Below are 20,604 nucleotides of genomic sequence, written 5' to 3' on the forward strand. Positions count from 1 at the left end.
GAATCTGTGCTAATGAAGATAGCAGAAGTCAATAATCTATTTGAATTATTTTGCCTTACATCTTTATGGTTCCAAAATATTATAAATGTTTCCTAAAATGAAATATATATTTTGGTAAATGGGGGGTGGGGGTGGACATGAAAAAAATAACCTTTTTTTAAAGCAGTTATCACAATACTGTGATACAGTTAAACTGATGTTTTTATCCAAGGTTATCATTCCATAAGAATCATACCGTCCCATGCCTAAATGTAATGTAATATAATGTAATGTATTCATATATTGCGTTTATCGTGAATGGCCATACACTTAAAGCACTTTACAATCATAAGGGGTGGGAGGGTCTCTCCATACCACCACCAGTGTGCAGCATCCACTTACATGATGGTTCGGAAGCCACACGACAATGGCACCAGTGCGCTCACCACACACCAGCTATTGGTGGAGTTGAGAGACAGTGATAGAGCCACTTTGGTGGAAGGGGATGATTTGGAAGCCATGATCAGAAAGAGCCGATGAAGGGAATTTTTTCAGGACACCGTAGTTACACCCCTACTCTTTATGAGAAGTGCCATGGGATTTTTAATGAACAGAGAGTCAGGACTTCAGTTTAATGTCTCATCCGAAAAACAGCGCTCACATACAGGATAGTGTTCCCTTTACTTTACTGGGGCATTAGGACACACACAGACTGCAGGATGAGCGCCCCCTTCTGGCCTCACTAACACCACTTCCAAAAGCAACCTAGTTGTCCCATGCAATCTCCCATCCAGGTACTGACCAGGTTCAGCCCTGCTTAGCTTCAGCCGGCAACCGGTCTTGGGCTGCAGCGTGAAATGGCTGTGCCTGTTTTATCCTCCTCACAGTTAATAAATCAAACATTAAATACCAACTTATTACAGGTATAATTAACTTCTGCAGACCATGAATGACCCAACAAGTGGAAAGTCCTGCAGCAGCAATTTTACAGACATATATTAAATATCAGTGCACTGTAGGAAAAATAAAAAGATAAGATAATCTGGAGAAACAAAATGCAATTAAGAGCAATAAGCTTTGTCAACAGATTTACTTGTGATACTAACCGCAAAATACCTAGGCTAAAATAACAAGTGTGGTGTTATTAGCTTTCAGGAAAAGCTCACATATTTTCATAAACAGTCAATGCACCACTCACTCAGTTCTCACAATGTATTAACATGGCTTATTTGTAGTGAAACCTTATTATTTGAATCGATTTGTTTTAGATATACGAATGGAAGTTCCCCAAACCGCAAGTTCAGCCCATAATTTGAACTGCAATTTCATGTAGGAAAATCAGAATGTTCACATAGCATAATATTGGGCATAATGCAAAGCAATCTATTCTATTACTTATCATCATTCAGGCAGATGTGCTGCTAAATGTAGGGATGGCTGCTGATATTGAGAGTGATTTAGCTCATTACCTGACTCTGTTGTCGGCATGTCTGACCTTTGACCTCTTCAGTGTGTTCTGCTGTGAGCGAGCGCTGGCCGCACCAGCGTGGGAGGCCTGTGTGTTCACATTACGCCCCTGCACAGAGCCCTGCTGCGTCCCATCACACTGACCTCCATGACGACCCCTGCAAGGGTGTAATAAACACATGCTGTTTTTCACAATGCTAATTGGTTATTAGCTATTTGCAATTCATAGAATTTTATTTTATTTTTTTACTGCAGTGGGATGCTGGATCTCATTTCAAGCAGCAGAAACTAATTCACACTGTCAGTCCACAATGATGCTTGTTGGCATGCTAGAAGAAGTGCATTAGGAAATACAGGTCAGAGTACAATGCAATAGGGCGACGCAGTGGCGCAGTAGGTAGTGCTGTCACCTCACAGCAAGAAGGTCACTGGGTCGAGCCTCGGCTGGGTCAGTTGGCGTTTCTGTGTGGAGTTTGCATGTCCTCCCTGCATTTGCCTGGGTTTCCTCCGGGTGTTCTGGTTTCCCCCACAGTCCAAAGACATGCGGTACAGGTAAATTGAGTAGGTTAAATTGTCCGTAGTGAGTATGAGTGTGAGTGATGTTTCCCAGAGATGGGTTGCAGCTGGAAGGGCATCCGCTGCGTAAAACATGTGCTGGATAAGATGGCGGTTCATTCCGCTGTGGCGACCCCGGATTAATAAAGGGACTAAGCCGAAAATGAATGAATGAATGAGTACAGTGCAATATTCCAGTTAGGGCTGCACAATAAAGGTATATCGCTTAGGCATCAATATCGCAATGTGATCATTGGCAATAGTCACTTCACAGGATACACAATGTTGAGTTTGTATTATAACTGATCATTTGCATGTGTTTTTGAGGCCTGTGAATGTGTAAATTGCACCATTCATTCATTCATTTTCTTGTCAGCTTAGTCCCTTTATTAATCCTGGGGTCGCCACAGCGGAATGAACCGCCAACTTATCCAGCACGTTTTTACGCAGCGGATGCCCTTCCAGCCCCATCCCATCTCTGGGAAACATCCACACACACACACACACTCATACACTAAGGACAATTTAGCCTACCCAATTCACCAGTACAGCATGTCTTTGGACTGTGGGGGACATCGAGCACCCGGAGGAAACCCAAGTGAACGCAGGGAGAACATGCAAACTCCACACAGAAACTCCTCCTGAGAAAAAGTTCAAACCAGCGACCTTCTTGCTGTGAGGCGACAGCAGTACCTACTGCACCACTGAGTCACCAAAATTGTACCATTTGTAACTTTAATAACGATTGATGTTAACTTTTTAATACTATTAGACTTGGTAAATGATAAAACTCTGTTTATTTTTATTGTATCTATTTCTTCATTGTATTTACGGACCTTATTCTTTAATGCGGATGTGCGCTCGTTTTTTGTAATTGTTTTAGAACTTCCAATTCAGCTGCCTATGGGAGGAATGACTACGAATAATAAACAGCAGAAAATGGTGAAACTACTTGCTCTACAAACAAGTGTTTGCATGATTATACAGACAAAGTAAAATAATATAATACGAAAATATCAGCTGGCAACATCAATCAGCAAAATGAGCTGTTTTTAACATCTAAAAATGAATAGAAGTGAACGAGACCGGAAGTCTCAATGGCTTTCGATTCAAATGGCTGCACCCACTTGTACGCGGAGAACAAGGTGAATAGATTGCTTATTAGATTTGATGCAGATGCAATTCTGTGACAGAATCATCCCAATCAATCTGACATAATAAATTCTTTCCAAATAGAGCTGTTCAAGTCATCTGGTGCAATTGTGTTCATATCGCAAAATATACAATATTGCAGAATAAAACTATATCGCAATGTTACATTTTTCTAATATTGTGCTGCCATAATCACAGTTTATTAGAATAATAGCGTTAAATATGCTTTTTGACATCAACCTGAGACCACTTGAATACTTTGTTTTAATTATGATTTATAGTTATGCATTCCACTAAAATGCAGCTTTTATTCCATAAACATCCTTTACGACACGCTTCCTAATATTTTTTATGTAAACATTTATAATTTAGAGCATTCATGCATAAAATGACAATTGGTGAAAATAACAAAAATAACAAAAAAGATGCTTTAAGACATGATTACAGTTTGACAACACAATGTTTCTTAAGTTATGATAAAACCAATAATTTGAAACATTTCCACAATTTCCATTATTTTAGATGTTCAATCACGACAAATGAAAACATTTTATTTGATTTTATTGGGTAGCACGATCGCCTCACAGCAAGAAGTTTGCTAGTTCGAGCCCTGGCTGAGTTAGTTGGTATTTCAGTGTGGAGTTTGCGTCTTCTCCCCGTGATGGCGTGGGTTTCCTCCAGGTGCTCCCGTTTCCCCCACAGTCCCAAGACATGCGCTACAGGTGAATTGAATAAACTAAATTGGCTGTGTGAATGCCAGAGAGTGTGTGGGGGTTTCCTAGTGTTGGGTTGTGGTTGGAAGGGCATCAGCTGCGTAAAACATTTACTGGGTTAATTGGTGGTTCATTCCACTGTGGTGACCCCTGATTGATAAAGGGACTAAGCCGAAAAGAAAATGAAATAAATAAATAAATAAATATTACTAAAAAAATTACAACTACAATTTTTTTACTTTACATTTTGGTTTTAAATGTTTACAAATCTTTTTTTTTTCTTTTGTAGTACTTTGAGATTTTACCTAAAATTTTATGTCCTTCATAAATCAAATATATTAATATTATCATTTACTACTAAATTATTATAACAGTAAAAAAATTACTTAGTATAATTTTTAGTATGTGGCGACACGTTAGCTTAGTGGTCAGCACAGTCTACTCACAGCAAGAAGGTCACTGGTTCGAGCCCCAGCTTTGTGGAGTTTGCATGTTTTCCCAGTATTGGCGTGGGTTTCCTCCGGGTGCTCCGGTTTCCCCCACAGTCTAAAGACATGCGATAAAGGTGTATTGAATAAACTAAATTGGCCGTTGTGTATGAGTGTGTGTGAATGAGTGTGTATGGATGTTTCCCAGTACTGGGTTGCAGTTGGAAGGGCATCCGCTGTGTAAAACATATGCTGGATAAGTTAGCGGTTCATTTCGCTGTGGCAACCCCTGATGAATATAGGGCAGGGGTCACCAATCTCGTTCCTGGAGGTCCGGTGCCCTGCAGGGTTTAGCTCCAACTTGCCACAACACACCTGCCTGGGTGTTTCAAGTATACCTAGTAAGACCTTGATTCGCTTCTTCAGGTGTGTCTAATTAGGGTTGGAGCTAAAATCTGCAGGGCACCAGCCCTCCATGAACAAGTTTGGTGACCCCTGATATAGGGACTAAGCCAAAGGAAAATGAATGAATACATTTTTAGAGTAACATAGATGTAAAATCTGACCTGATGAAATTTTTGACAGATTTTGTGAGATCTAAAGCAAACTTGTGATGCAAACCCCAAATGCACTACCATAATCTTCGGCTTCATCACAATGTAAAACAACAAGTGTAAACTGCTGTGGTGGCGGTTCTGACCTCCAGCTGTTCTGTTGGTTGCTGTTGTCTGAGAGCAGCGAGCTCATGGGTGAATCTGTGGACAGGACAGGCTGGCTGGGATTGTGCATGGCCATGCCTGACATCTGCTGCCATGAAGAGGGAATGAGGATCTGCTGGGTACCTGCTGGCCAGCCCTGCTAAACACACACAACACGAACAAAACAACTCGGTCAGAAACACAACATCTACTGGCTTTCTAGCAATGTTTTAGTAAGAAACAAGGCCTGTTCACACATCCCAAAAACTATAATGTACAAAACAAATGCTCAGACTGGAATACTATTCTGGTTAGTATGTGTCATTCCAGTATACATGATCACAACCAACGGTAGATTTAAATGCAACGCGAGGTAAACCAACTGGTATTCTTTCTTTATAAAGTCTTATTTTTAATTTTGTAAACAAAGGAATTTATCAGGATAGTTTCAGCTGATTGTCATTGTCAGTGACACACCTGCCAGGGCCTGATTGCTATCGAGAAATTTCCTGTATGATAAAAACTTTTCATTAAATCATTGCTTTATTAAGTAAACTCATTAGCTGCCATGACACTACATAGAGCTTGATTCATACGTCCTGATTTGATTCTGGTTTAGAAGCTTTCAGTTCTTTATTTGTTACAGTCAGTGGCGGTTCTAGTTTAAAATCGCACCCTGGGCATCCCATATTTTTCAATAAACATAACAATTTATCTATTCATTCATTCTCTTTTCGGCTTAGTTCCTTTATTAATCAGGGGTCGCCACAGCGGAATCAATTGCCAACTTATGCAGCATATGTTTCACGCAGCGAATGCCCTTCCAGCCACAATCCGTCACTGGGAAACACCCATACACTTTTGCATTCACACTCATACACTACGGCCAATTTAGCTTACCCAATTCACCAATTCAGCACATGTCTTTGTATATTATAATGTTTGTATATCTATGTAAAATTGATTTTGATCATGCTTACACAGCACTAACAATGTGAGAGCACGTTTTTGGCCAAGGACAGAAAAGAAGTAAAGACAACTAACCTACATTCAAGTTAGGACTTATGAAACAACATATTGTTTCAGCATCTACGATATATCACAATCTATACATCCGCAATAGTCACATCTCAGGATATGTAGTTTAATGTAGAGTTTAATCATAATGGGGTGAAAGTTTATCAGCATGCATTTTTAAAGAGATAGTTCACCCAAAAATTACTTACCGTTTTCATTACACCCTTCACAAAAAAATACAATTTAATAACTCCTATAGTATTGAAACAAGTGAAGTGTGAGTAAATAGTGAGTACAGTTTAATCTTTGAGTGAACTGTCCCTTTAAGGCCTGTGACTGTGTGAACATTTTAATATTTCAAAATTTTAAACATCCGGCCACAAGAACTTTTTTGTAACTTTAATATAGATTAAATAATATACAATGAAGACTATGCAGTGTTGATTATTCAATATCTGTTCCAGAATAGTGAATACCTGACAACTGTAATTCACTTTTATTTTTACTATATTTTATTTATCTATGCTTGTAATTTATTTGTTATATATTATTCAAGATGCACTGTTCTACAAAACCCCCCCAATCAATCCCAATAAACCTGTTAAATCATCTGGTGAAATTGTATTTACATCAAAATATATATATCATAGAAATACAGAACACCGTAATGTCCGATTTTTCAAATATCGTGAAGCCCTATTTCAAGTATACAGATATTTGTAAAACTAATTTCCATGACTTTTCCAAAAGTTTGTTGGGTTTTCTGTTTTTTCACACTTTTTCAGGCCTGGAAAATGCCATGTCAAAAAATTCCATGACTTTTCCAGGTTTTCCATGACTGTATGAACCCTGTATATTTAAATTTAGACAACAGACGTGGACTTAAAATCAGAAGTTTTAAAATCTAATTTTTCTGAATTGGTGGTACAATACAAACATGCATTGCACGCCCTCCCTTTTTAGCTCTATTTGCGGTGAATAATATTTACTCTTAGTGTGAACAGGCCTCGAGTCACTGAGCCCTTTGATTGATAACTCCAAAATGAGCACATTTAGCATGGCGACACTCAGTCTGCCTTGCGTTCGATCTCTTCCTATCATACATGAAAAGGGTATCCAGTCCAACAAGCTCTCGAAATCATACAGAACTTCATTAAAACAAAGCAACACAGCAGGAAAGTCAATTTCAATTTTCATCTCAATTACGCTGCTTGAACAATTGCAAGTCCTTCATGCTTAAAGAGGAAACGGGGAATCAAAAAAATCATGGCAGATTGCGTTTCAGCAGATCAGCCTTTTATAAAGAGATTAAGAAATATGCAAGAAAACAATAACAAGTGAGCAGGGAATTTAACTGGAATGATTATCAAAGCGATGCAAGCGACGAGTTACGGTTGGCAGTCCATTTATCTGCATAGAGAGGAAGTGACTGGTTAGTAGTGGAGGGGGGAAAAAAGGAGAATGAGTCAATGGGGAGACATTTGTTGCCACAGGAGTGGGTCTGTGGAAAGAGAAATCAGTTGAATTGCACAGAGTCAAAGAGCCATGCTTCACTGGATAGAGCCCTGAGGCCAAGAGGAAAAAAACGCCTAGTTAAATCATGACTGATAGGTGAAGAGAGGAGAAAACAAAACTAAAGCATCCTCCTTCCACTATAAAACTCAAAAGGAAATGAGGGCAAACAGCACATCATATCAATTCCTTTGATACTCTACATTAATAAAGGACTTTAAAATATCACGGGAATTATACTAAGTACATGTGACACTAATGAGCAAGAATCACAGTCTGCGCATGTGAATGTTTCTATATATTTCGATATATACTGTACATTTACATTAAGTTATAGATCTGTAAGTTATATAACTATAATATATATTGTTTTAAATGTGGTATAGATAGTTATTAATATTTAAATTACTACTATTATTAGTATTATTGTGGCATTTTATAATTATTAAAATTATTGCACATTATTGTACTGAATTTGAAATAAAACATAATAATAATAATAATAATAATAATAATAATAATAATAATAATAATAATAATAATAATATTAATAATAATAATATTAGCTGCATTGTTATTACTGTATTAATTATAAAAAATCTTTATGTACTATTATTAAAACATTCATTCATTCATTTTCCATCAGCTTAGTCCCTTATTTATCAGGAGTTACCACAGCAGAATGAACTGCCAACTACTCCCACAAATTTTTTACACTGCAGATGCTCTTTCAGCTATATCCCAGTACTGGGAAACACCTATATACTCTCATTCACATACATACACTACGGAGAATTTAGCTTACCCAATTCACCTATAGTGCATGTCTTTAGGCTCATGGGGGAAACCGGAGCACCCAAAAGAAACCCACGCTAACATGGGCAGAACATGCAAATTCCACTCAGACCTGCCAACTTGCCCAGCCAAGAATCGAACCAGCGATCTTCTTGCTGTGAGTCGACAGTGCGAACCACTGCGCCTCCCAAGTTATATAACTATAATATATAATAATTTAAAATGCAGCATAGATTTATTCATATTTCATCACTAATATTAGCATTATTGTGGCATTTTATAATTATTAATAATATTACACATTATTATTGTATTAAATTTGTATTAAAAGCAAAATAATAATGATTATTAGCTGTATTGTTATAATTGTAATAATTATTAATTAGAAAAATTATTTTATTTATATTACTATTAAAACATTTATTAATTTTCCTTCAGCTTAGTCCCTTATTTATCAGGGGTAACCACAGCGGAATGAAAAAAATGTGTGAATGATTCATCAATTGAAATACTTAAAGTCTGTCCCAAATGACATACAGTACTTAATGCAATCACACTGAATATTCTGAAATAAAAAAAGAGGATGATAAACTAAAGTAACTAATAAAAAGTAAAACTGTAGCAGAAGGGGTGGAGCTATTGGATGCTGAGTTTGGAATATTTTATTTATATTATTTATTTATTTATTTTCTGCAAGTAAAATTCTGATACGCAAGCTGTTTCATCGCCTCCTGATGATCAATACGATTGTTCTCTAGATTCATTTGGTAGTTTGCCAATTCATTTCACTAATTTGGCAACTGTAAAACTTCTATTGGGAAACTCTACTGGATCTTTAAAAAAAAAACATTTCCTTTGGGACGACACTTAACTCATCCACTACATGGTTGATAGTATAAGTGCGTACTGTATAGTGTGTCATTTAGAATGCAACTTTATCTATTCTCTACCTTTATATACACACAGTACAGTACATATAGGTGTATGAATAATTTCAGGTTTCACTGTATATATTCATTATTCTAATTATTTTGTATGTTTACATCAGAAGAAGTTCTGCATTTCTGGAGTGCTCGAAATAAACAGAAGATAAAAAGCACTAGGGATTTTTTGTTTACTATTGTATCAAATCCATATAAAATTGTGACCCCAAAACCGAGGTAAATACAGAATCAGGACTTCTGTATACATCTTCTAACACTAGCAAACTCTAAATAATTTGATATCCTTGTTTTTGTTCTGATTACTTCTACAATCCTCATTTGTACAGTGAGAAAGTCAGTGTGTATAAAGCATCTGCTGAATGGTTAATTATAAAAGCAAAGGAACAAGTTACTAGGAGTCATTTATGGTTAATCAGACTACACTGGTTCCATAGTATAGCTGTTTTGTGCGCATTCAATGGACACTAAGTATGTTTACAAAGACACTAATACGACTAAGACAATAATCTTATTAATAGTCTACCATGTAAACAGCGATTTTTGACGACCTCAATCTGAATAAAGTTATAATAGAATTAAGACATGTGGCATATTCCTAGTTTAGTGGCATTATTGTAGTGCAAGACAGACATTCAAACACCTTAATCAAACTATTACAGTCGTGTAGGACTTTGACACATTTTGTGACAGGATAGTCCATACACGCATGTATGGACAGGATAGTCCACACAAACGCTGTTTGACACTATTCTCTGCACCTACAGAGTCAGTAAAGGACCACAGACAGTGTTTTTTCCATTAAAACAACCCTCTCCTACCAGTTCTAACTTCATACTCGTATCCAACACCTCAGTTTGAGATGGGATGAAAACTGCTAGTGAAAACTAAAAGTGAAACTGCCGAACTGCAGAATAACATCACAGGGAAACATTGGATGAAGCAATGACATTAATCGATCTCTGTGTTACGACATGAAAAACGGGATCATGAAAGGAACATTCTAAAAGCAACTCATGTAAGCAATCATAATCAATCTTAATCATAATATTGCCTTATTTAGATTAAGGTAAATAATTTGATTACTGATGTCCGTTGTCCTGACATTCTTACTGATGATTACATAGTCACTTTTGCAGTTACTTCATTTTTTGTTCGTAACTCTTTCAGTTCAGGATTTGACCCAGAACTGCAGCATGCAGCAAGGCAAATAGGTGGCAGAAAGAAAGAGAAACAGGTTTATCTGGTTGGCAGGACACAGGTTTACCAGCATTGTGGCACTCTGCTCCAGATGGCGAGAGCTGAGGGTCAGCGGGAGGCGCAGGGTCAGAGGAGTGCTGCTGCTGTTGCTCTGGTTGGGGAAGGGATAGAGGGATGTGTGGAGGAACTGAGGATGGAGGAAAGGGTGGCACGGTTAACAACACGCCGGCTGAACTGATGGAGACACTTCTCGCCAAGACCCACCATCATTAATGTAAATGCAGAAAAGCAACGTCAAAAACAAAAACAGACCAATATGACAGTAGAGGCACCAACCTACTGACTTCTGTTGAAAACCCACCCTTTTCTTTTCAGAGTCTTTCCGAGTCACCAATTAAGGTGAAACACTGTGGGCAAATACACTGTTTTTGTCATGCACATGTTAATTTTGATATTTTGGGCATTTGGGATTTCATTTTTTGGGTGGGAAAATGCTCTATGGAAGAGCATTTTTTCCCTATTATGGAAGTCAATGGTTACAGGTGTCATTCTTCAAAATATCTTCTTTGTTGTTCAAAAGGTTTGGAACCACATGAGGGTGAGTAAAGCTTATTTTTTGTGTGAACTATCCCTTCAATGTTAGTGGCTAAAGATGATATTTTCTTGGAAAAAGTCAATTCCGATAATGTTAATTTTGATATTTTGGGTTTTTTGGGGGTTCATTAAAGAAACACGCCACATTGTTTTTTTTTTTTTTAAATTGTCATTTTACAGCTCCCCGAGAGTTAAACAACTGAGTTTTACCATTTTTTAATCCATTCAGATCATCTCTGAGCCTGACAGGAGCACCTTTAGCTTAGCTTAGCATAATTCACTGAATCAGATTAGACCGTTAGCATTTCCTTCAAAAATAACCAAAATTTTGACGGCGCAATAGCCTAGTGGTTAGCGCGCCGACATATGGTGCAACAAGCACGTCAGGGCGTCGCAAGTTCGAATTCCGGCTCAACGACATTTCCCTACCCCCCCTGTCTCTCTCTCCCAATTCGCTTCCTGTCTCAATACTGTCCTAACTAATAATAAAGGCAAAAAAGGCCAAAAATAAATCTTAAAAAAATAAAAATAACCAAATTTTTCTCATTTAAAGCTTGACCCTTCTGTAATGTAATGTAATCTGTATTTATATAGCGCATTTATTGTGTTTGGCCAAACACCCAAAGCGCTTCACAATCATGTGAGGGTTGTCTCCACACCACCACCAGTGTGCAGCATCCACTTGGATGATGCGACGACTTCCACAGGACAACGGTGCCAGTGCGCTCACCAAACACCAGCTATTGGTGGAGTGAAGTGACAGTGATAGAGCCAATTCAGTGGATGGGGATGATTTTTGAGGCCATGATCGTAAGGGCTGATAGAGGGACTTTGGCCGGGACACCAGGGTTACACCCCTGCTCTTAACAAGAAGTGCCATGGTATTTTTTGACCACAGAGAGTCAGGACCTCAGTTTAACGTCTCATCCGAAAGACGGATGTAGTTCCATTGTGTACTAAGACCAATGAGAAACAAAAAGCTGCTATATTCAATTTGGTCATTGTTATTTTCCCCAATTTAATTTAGTACTCTTATAAGAAAATATCAGCAGTTGTTACATACTTAGCTTAAAATGACGCAGTCTAATCCTGTTAATATTAAATAAAAGAGTTGAGCGTACAGACTGGTTGCTATGATGACAACTCCTGAATGAGTTTTATAAAAATATCTTACATCATGTCAAATCATCAATGATCAAATCCGGCTAAATATCGTAGTTCTACTAGAATATGGAAGTCAATAGTTACAGGTTTCTAATATTCTTCAAAATATCTTCTTTTGTGTTCAAGCGAAGAAAGAAACTCATAAAGGTTTGGAATCACATGAGAGTGAGTAAAGTATTACTTTTGGGTGAACTATCCCTTCAATGTTACTTAGTGGTTTAAGATGATATTTTCCAGGAAAAGATCTGTGTGATGAAAAACCTGTTCAGAAAAAAAGTCTAAAAGGCTCGTTTTCAGTTTTCACTAAATAATTGATCAGTGCAAAACTGTAAATTAATATAAAAATGGTTGCTTTCCAAAAACAAACACTCACAATCAAAGATATGGACAGCAAAAAATGCTTTTCTTACGTTTTGTCTTGTTTCTAGTCCAAATATCTAAAAAAATTACTAAATTAAAAAGCATTTTGTAGAAAAGCAAAACATATTGTCTTGTTTTAAAACTTATATACCAAAAGGAATTGACTTTTCCTATAAATCAGGGGTTCTCAATGTCTACATTAAAAGGTCCAAATCTCAAAGGTCTGGAACAACAGATATTACATAACTTGTTTTAATAAACACCCATAACATGCATCACAAGTCAACATTATTTATTTTCCTTTAAATAAAGTGGCATTTGCATTCAAAAGACATGAAATAAAATGGCAAAACCACTAATATAAGTGCATTTTTGTTCAAAACACAACAAATGGTAGGCTGAGAGTATCTGGATGCAGCCATGATGATGCAAGCTGAGATGCTCAGAGATGCAATGTCAGACACAATGCACTCACTAAAGCTAGTGACGTCACTGTGAGGGGCAGGGTTAGGGGTGGGGTTAGGTGAGCACATCAAAATGCATTGCAGCATGCAGCACAGATTGTAGCTGCACCAGGTCTGCATCCAGACCTCTCTCCAAGAAAAAAGGTGAAAAATACAAAAGGTGTGTATCGAAAACTTTAGGTGTTACAGTTTTGCGTCCCTTATATCTGTATTTTGTGGCTACTGCTGTTAAAAATGTCTGTGTTTCATTTCATACTGGCGCTTCAAGTCTCATTACAAATCAAGCTGATTGGCTTTATGCTGGCTTGTGGCAAAATAAACACATCTGTCCATTGAACTGTCTAGATTTCTTTTCTGTACGACTGACATCTTCATCCATTCAAATGATCACTTTGCTGCGGTGGTTAAAGCAGGCGCGCACACGTGATTAGCCCGCTCGATCACGTGAAGCCCCATATCATTACTGGATGTCATGACAACAGTCACGCAGAAAACTTTGAAATTGATGTCTTCGATTTTATTTAGGCCCATTTTTTTTTTTTTTCACAAAAATACAAACAACTAAACATTTATTAATGAAGGAAATCCACAATTTGAATCCTTTACGCATAGTCTTTCAATTCGAAATAGAGTCGGGTCTGGATTGAATACCCTTGTGGTCCGGATCCGAGCCGGCGTTCAGACTTTGAGAAGCCCTGCTATAAAACTAGCAAAATAATCTGCCAATCAGGTAAGCAAAATAATCTTGTTTTTCTCAGCTTACCACACTGGCAGATGATTTTGCTTGCTTTGAGTTCACACTTAGCTGATGATTGATAATAAGGCTAGTTTGGCGTGCTGTCCCGGGAGAGAGCCCTGAGCTTATAAGATCCTCGAGCCCTGGGCTCCCTCCCGCTGCAAGGCGAGAGGGGAGTTTGAGCTCAGGTAGATCTCGATAACTCCCCCTCTTGCTTATTGTAGCTAAGTGTCAGATATGGATGTTGAAGGTGTACTCAGAGTTTAGCTAAAATATTTTGGATTAATTGTTTAGAGTGCTTGCTTTTGAACTGTGGGAGGAAACCGGAGGACCCGGGGAAAACCCACGCGACCACGGGGAGAACTAGCAAACTCCGCACAGAAATGCCGTCTGGTTTTGAAAGGGATTAAACCAGGGGCAATCTTGCTGTGAGGTAACAGCGCTAATCGCTGGCCACCGTGACGCCCGTTTGAAAGGGGGGAAAGTAGGGTTGGGTGGGGGGGTTTCTTCGAGACGAAGATATTGAGATGAGAAAAGTCTGGTTATTTATAGCGAGTTAAGGATCGTCTGATAGGATAATCGGTTATTAGCTGAAGTCAGAACAGCTGTGAACAATCATAAGCACGTGATCCTCTCGAAATTTGTTTGTAAATAAACTTCACTTAAGGAAAAACTAACTTAATTTTGATACATTATTTCTTAAAACATTTTATGCTTGTTCAGAAAATGCTTTGTGATTTGAGAAGTTTTAGAAATTTGGACTACAAACATCTATCATCAATCATGTATTATGGAAAGGAATCACAAAAAAACAACAACAGAAAAACAAGGATAAAACAATATATAACAACATAACACATCGCATAAAAAACTATGCAAGTCTATGCCTACCTGTGTCAACATGCTGGGCTGAATATGCAGAGGCTGTGTGGACTGGTTTTGGGGCACTATGGGCACAGAGTTGTCCATTCTCACAGGATAGCCAGTGTGTTTGTTGGTGGTCTGCAGCCCTGCTGAATGAAACACGAGCGATTCAGCTTAAATGCATTGGGAAGCAGCGTGAGTCTAGGAGGAAAGGATGCAGGGAGAAGAGGGTTTGGGTAAAAATGGCTCGGGTAGGGGCTCACCCTGGATGGTAGGAGGGCACACAATGAGGGTTTGCTGGAAGGGCTCTGTCTGGGCACACAGCTGAGTAGGGCGAGCCTGCAGCGGCACACTCTGCTGAGCCAAGCCTGGGATATTTATAGTGGCCTGCTGGTACAGACCAGGCTGGTAGTTCAGTAAAGGAACGTTGCTGCTAAGAGACAGGGACTGGCCCCCTGTGGAGGCCATCTGGCAGTTACGGAAAGAGAGGGAGACTCTTAGCACCATTGACTAACACACAAATAGCACACAAGACCTTAATATAGCATGCATACTATGGTTTAATGCAGTAGTTCGCCTGTTAATCACAGTTCTGATGTCGTTTTGCTCTTGCTGCCGTTTAACTTTTTTTTTTTTTGCACAGAGAAATTAAATGATGCTTTCATCGATGGAGCTCCTGTTTTTTTGTGGGTCCACATTATATTAATTGGTTTGTTTAGGTTTGCTTGTTCATATACTGTATGGCAGTGTTTCCCAGCCATGTACCTGCAGACACATCAAGAGTATATATTTGGGCTGTCTCCCTTATCTGACCCATTAACTACAGGTTTTAGAGTCTCTTCTAACGTTTTGATGAGTTTTTTAGGCGTGATTAGAGAGAAGTTGAAAATATGTACTGTCGGTGTGCCTTCAGTTATGTTACCTTGGCCACAAAACCAGTCAATTTGTCAAAATTGAGATTTAAACATCACATGGAAGCTGATTAAATAGACAATTTATCAATCTAATGTAATTGTAAATGTAAATATAATAATATTGATAATGTTCAGCTGAGATACAAGTATTTGAACATCTAGAATCTGTTCAAATATTGAGAAAGATTGGCATGTGTCTTGCAAGATGTTTGATAGCATTCTATTAGAAGACTATAGAAAGTCCACCCATGGTTAAAACTATTGGCACATTACATTGCACTGGAAAGAATAACCTACAGTATTGCCCTTATTCTCCTAACACGGAAGTGCACTCGTTTCCTTTTTTGTGCTTGTTTTTTATACTTCCAATTGAGTTGCCTATGGGAGAAATCTAAACAATTAATGGCAGAAAACAGGCTCTAAAAGTGTGGTCATTACTATACATAAACAGTAGAATAATATAATTAGAAAATATCAGTTTGCAACATAACAAGCTGTTTTTAACGCTGACCCTTCTCCTCTCTCTGCTCCCAATGCTTTCCTGTCTGTCCTCCACTATCCTATCCCAATAAAAGGTGAAAAACACCTAAAAATTAATAATAAAAAAATTAATAAATACTAATAAAAAATAATAGTTAATAACAAATATTAATAATAACATAAAATAATAATAACTATTATATATAATAATAATAACTCTTCATAATAACAGTTAGTATAATTTTATGGTGACTTTAATTTCCCTTTTTTGCAATAAAAAAAAGTTTATAAAAAATATTAAGTCATCACCTTTAAAGACGCCTGCCTAAAACACTTAGCACATTACTAATCAAAAATTGTATTTTGATACATTTATGGTAGAAAATTTACTAATCATCTTCATTACTAAGAAATTTGACTTAATATTCGAATAATTTTTGGCATAAAAGAAAAATCTATCATTTTAAGCCAAATATTGTTGTCAAAAATATACTATTATGTGGAACATATTGGTTTTGTGCTCCAGGGTCACATATGCTAATTAGGCCACAATGCTGCTTTCCATATAATTTGCCACACATCCATACAATTTATGTAGATGTTTAGAGAGGGCAAATTCTTCAGCAGGATTGCGCTCCTTCTCATACTTCACCCTCCACATCAAAGTTCCTAAAAGCAAAGAAGGTCAAGGTGCTCCAGGACTGGCCAGCCCAGTCACAAGACATGAACATTATTGAGCATGACTGGGGTAAGATGAAGGAGGAGGCATTGAAGATGAATCCAAAGAATCATGGGAGTCATACACAATATTAATTCTTTTCCCACTGCATCATGACTTTATATTCTATAACGTGGAATATTTCTGTTAAGTAACACAAGCAAAGTCAGACCTTATTGTCCCAATTAAATAATTAACAATCAAGGCATGATCATGTTTTATTTTGGTAAAATAAGCATAATCTAGAGGCCTTTGCCTTTCATATAAGCCACTTCTGATACCAAATGATCAACCAGAAGTCAAGTTATTATTTGTTGTTCCTAAAACTTGGATAGGCGACAAGACTTATGTCAGGTAGAGTATAAACTGACATTGTCAAAAAAAAGTTTTTGTCTTTCCTGGAAAGAAGAAGCATATGGTTGATTAAGTAAAAGACGACAGAACTGTGATTTAAGACAAACCATTACTCTTAGCCAGCTTGACATTACCAATTACATTGAGCTGCATAAAAACATTCTCTTTTCCCCATGCAAGTGACAAACTGAATCCGAGTGCACTGCAAACGTACTACATTTCCCATAATGCCCGTGCGCCACACACCTGGCTGTGCTGATTGAGTTGACTGCTGAACGTGACGGTGAGGTTGGCGGCTGCGCTCGGGCCATTGTGGCTGCTGAATAGGTTTTTGTTGTTGTCGAAGGCGGTGCACCTGCGCTTGCAGATATCCATGTTTTGGAAGCAGGATTTCACACTGTGCAAGAAAGGGTGGTCAGTGAGATTTAAAACAGAGAAAGGTGTGGAAACTCCTTCAGGATTATATCAGGGCTTACTGAGAGCTGTGTGGGAAGTGAAGCAGGTGGGTCATCGTCACAAACGGGTGGTTGAGGGTCTTGGTGGGTGTTATTCTCTTGTCCGCATCTAATGTTAGCATTTTCTTTAGCAGGTCGATAAACTCTCTCCGGTCAGCCTTCTCTGCTAAGATGTCTGTGCCCTCTAGGTTAGTCATATTGACCTGGAGGGGAAAAAACAAAGAAACAAGGAATGAGTTTATACTGTGCACAATCCTAAGCAGCCTTGTTAGCCTGTGACTTTTGCACTCTATTGCACTCTATTTGCAATCTATAATCAATCAGTCTCTTTATTAAAAACAAACAGAAAATAAAGAAAATAAGCCTCTATACAGCCTCTATAACATTCAGGTCTGGACCCTGAGGAGGCCATTTTATGACTGTTTGTGTTTCATCAGATGGCATGGCATTGAATAACATAATGGATTAAAACCTTTCTGTAATTTCAACAATTCAGACAATATTGCTAACAACACTAGTAGAAATGCAGCTCAAACCAGGCTCTCTCCAACATTGTCTTTCACAATTAAACAATTCAATCAAAATAATTAAAACTCTAACATAACCCAACCCCTATCCTAACAAACCATACAGCAAGTGAAAGATCATTTATTCACTCTGTGTAAATCTCAATTAAATAAAGAAAACTGACACTTAAGACTGGTTTGCTGGTAAAGGGTCACATATATCCATTGTACAATCAGTACTTTTGCACAGTACTGTATGTAACACTTTTGAAGCAAATAAGTAAATCAATCTAAAAAATCTAAAATTCAAATGTGGTTTCTTGACTATTTGTAGGTCAGAATTCGATTGGGTCAACATATTAAAGTACTGTCAACAATATTTTAAAATCTTTGTTAATATTAATTTCAACTTTTAATTTTATTCGCTTTAAATGTTAATTTAATTATTTTCCAAAATTCAACTTTGATTTTAATAATGCATTTGTAAAGGTTAGTTAATAGATCTAAGCTAACATCAACTAACAAATAGCTGTTTGTCAAATTACAAGAATTGACTGTTACTTAATGCATAAACTAAACATAATTAATGGACTATATTGAAAAGTGTTATCAAAATGAGCATGATTTAAATTAGTTATTTAAGTTAATTAAGGTTTGTATGCTTTTATATCAAACTTTACTATGACCCCTAAATACAGTCTGCTTTGAAACTGTACTGGGATTTTAATATGTAAATTGCAGTAAATATTATTATCTGTTTTACATATTATATTATTTACATATATGCACACACACATGTAAAATAAATATGAAAATACATTTTAAGAAGTGAACATAAATGTAAATAAGATGTGAACATAAATAATGTAAATAATATTATTTTATAACTCTAATATATTATAAAATTGTGGAGAGGTAAGCATGATCCAACGGCCAAAAAGGGGAGAGGGTGCTCGCTGCAGAGCCATTTGTGGAGAGGTGAGCTCCAGAGAGGGGGAGCATGAGCTGTCGCTCCTCCTCCTGTAAGCTGTTTTAATGCGTACACCAACCCCACCCCTAACCCTACCCCCAGTGACATCACTCGTAGAAGAAGTGCAAAAAAGGTGGAGCTCAAGCTTAAGCTCCCCCTCTCTGGAGCTCACCTCTCCTCAAATGGCTCTGCAGCGAGCACCACTTGAAAAAGGGGGGAGAGCATGCTTGGAACCCGGCTGCTAATCAGCGGCCAAATCGGAAACAATGAATAACACCTGTTTGTTCTAGTGATTGGGCTGGAGAGACACCCCTCTTAAGTAGAGGAGAAGGAGCAGTAGGGAGAAGAGAGAGCACACGCACACACACACACACGCACACACGCACACACACACACACGCACACACACACACACGCACACAGACACACACACACACCGACTCTGTCTTCTTTCCAGAATAATAATGAACTTTATAATAATGTAAAGTTTATAAAACTAATTTATTCATTCATTAATATTCTTGTTGGCTTAGTCCCTTTATTAATACGGGTCGCCACAGCGGAATGAACCGCCAACTTATCCAGCAAGTTTTTACGCAGCGGATGCCCTTCCAGCCGCAACCCATCTCTGGGAAACATCCACACACACAATTATAAACTACAGACAATTTAGCCTACCCAATTCACCTGTACCGCATGTCTTTGGACTGTGGGGGAAACCGGAGCACCCGGAGTAAACCCACGCGAACGCAGGAAGAACATGCAAACTCCACACAGAAACGCCAACTAAGCCGAGGCTCGAACCAGCGACCAAGCGACCTTTCTGCTGTGAGGCGACAGCACTACCTACTGCGCCACTGCTTCGCCTATAAAACTAATATAACTTTATAAAACTTTTATAATAATATTAAAGTTTTACTATTATTATATAACTTTAACATGCTTTATTTTAAAAATGTCCAGCTTTAACATACATGTGTGTACAATAATTCCATCACAATTCAGTGTGACAAATACATTTATGTAAAATTGACTCAACATACTTAAACTAACCTGTACTCAATAAAATATATATAAAAATGCATTCATAAAAGATATTATATTTTAAATGATCATACACTTGCTGATAAATAGGTAAAATCTATTGGTTTAAAAAGCAAAAGTATATATTTCAAGAATTCTGTGGCTCCACTGTGATATATGTAGCATAAAAAATCCATTCTGACCCATACAATGTATTTTTGGCTACTAAAAAAAATATACCAGACTGGTTTAGTTGTCCAGGGTCACATATTTTTGTATATAAGCTGTATTGATACTTTTGTATTGCTTGAAACCCTCTTTTCATCTTTGACTCAATCATAAGCTCATAATTGTATTATGGATGATCTTTTCACCCATTACTGTACACTCGACACTACCTGCATCATGTCATCGAGGCAGTTGAAAATGTATTTGCGAGCCTCTTTGGACTTGATGCCAAAATCAGCCTCGTGCTCAGCGGGAGTCTAAAAACAGAAACACATCAGTGAGGAAAGTGTTCAATCATGAATTGACCGCTGATGTCTT

General features: G+C 37.7%; 1 protein-coding gene across 1 annotated transcript in view; it reads right to left on the reverse strand.

Moving 5' to 3' along the window:
• hipk1a (homeodomain interacting protein kinase 1a) overlaps positions 1-20,604 on the reverse strand; it is a 51,258-nt gene that overhangs the window by 11,944 nt on the left and 18,710 nt on the right. The window contains 8 exon segments of the mRNA XM_009297053.5: positions 1,449-1,604; positions 4,995-5,152; positions 10,525-10,644; positions 14,667-14,785; positions 14,903-15,107; positions 17,352-17,502; positions 17,582-17,763; positions 20,457-20,543. Coding sequence (XP_009295328.2) covers positions 1,449-1,604; positions 4,995-5,152; positions 10,525-10,644; positions 14,667-14,785; positions 14,903-15,107; positions 17,352-17,502; positions 17,582-17,763; positions 20,457-20,543 — 1,178 coding nt within the window.

Source organism: Danio rerio, chromosome 23 (assembly GCF_049306965.1).
Source record: "Danio rerio strain Tuebingen ecotype United States chromosome 23, GRCz12tu, whole genome shotgun sequence".
Lineage (NCBI taxonomy): Eukaryota > Metazoa > Chordata > Actinopteri > Cypriniformes > Danionidae > Danio > Danio rerio.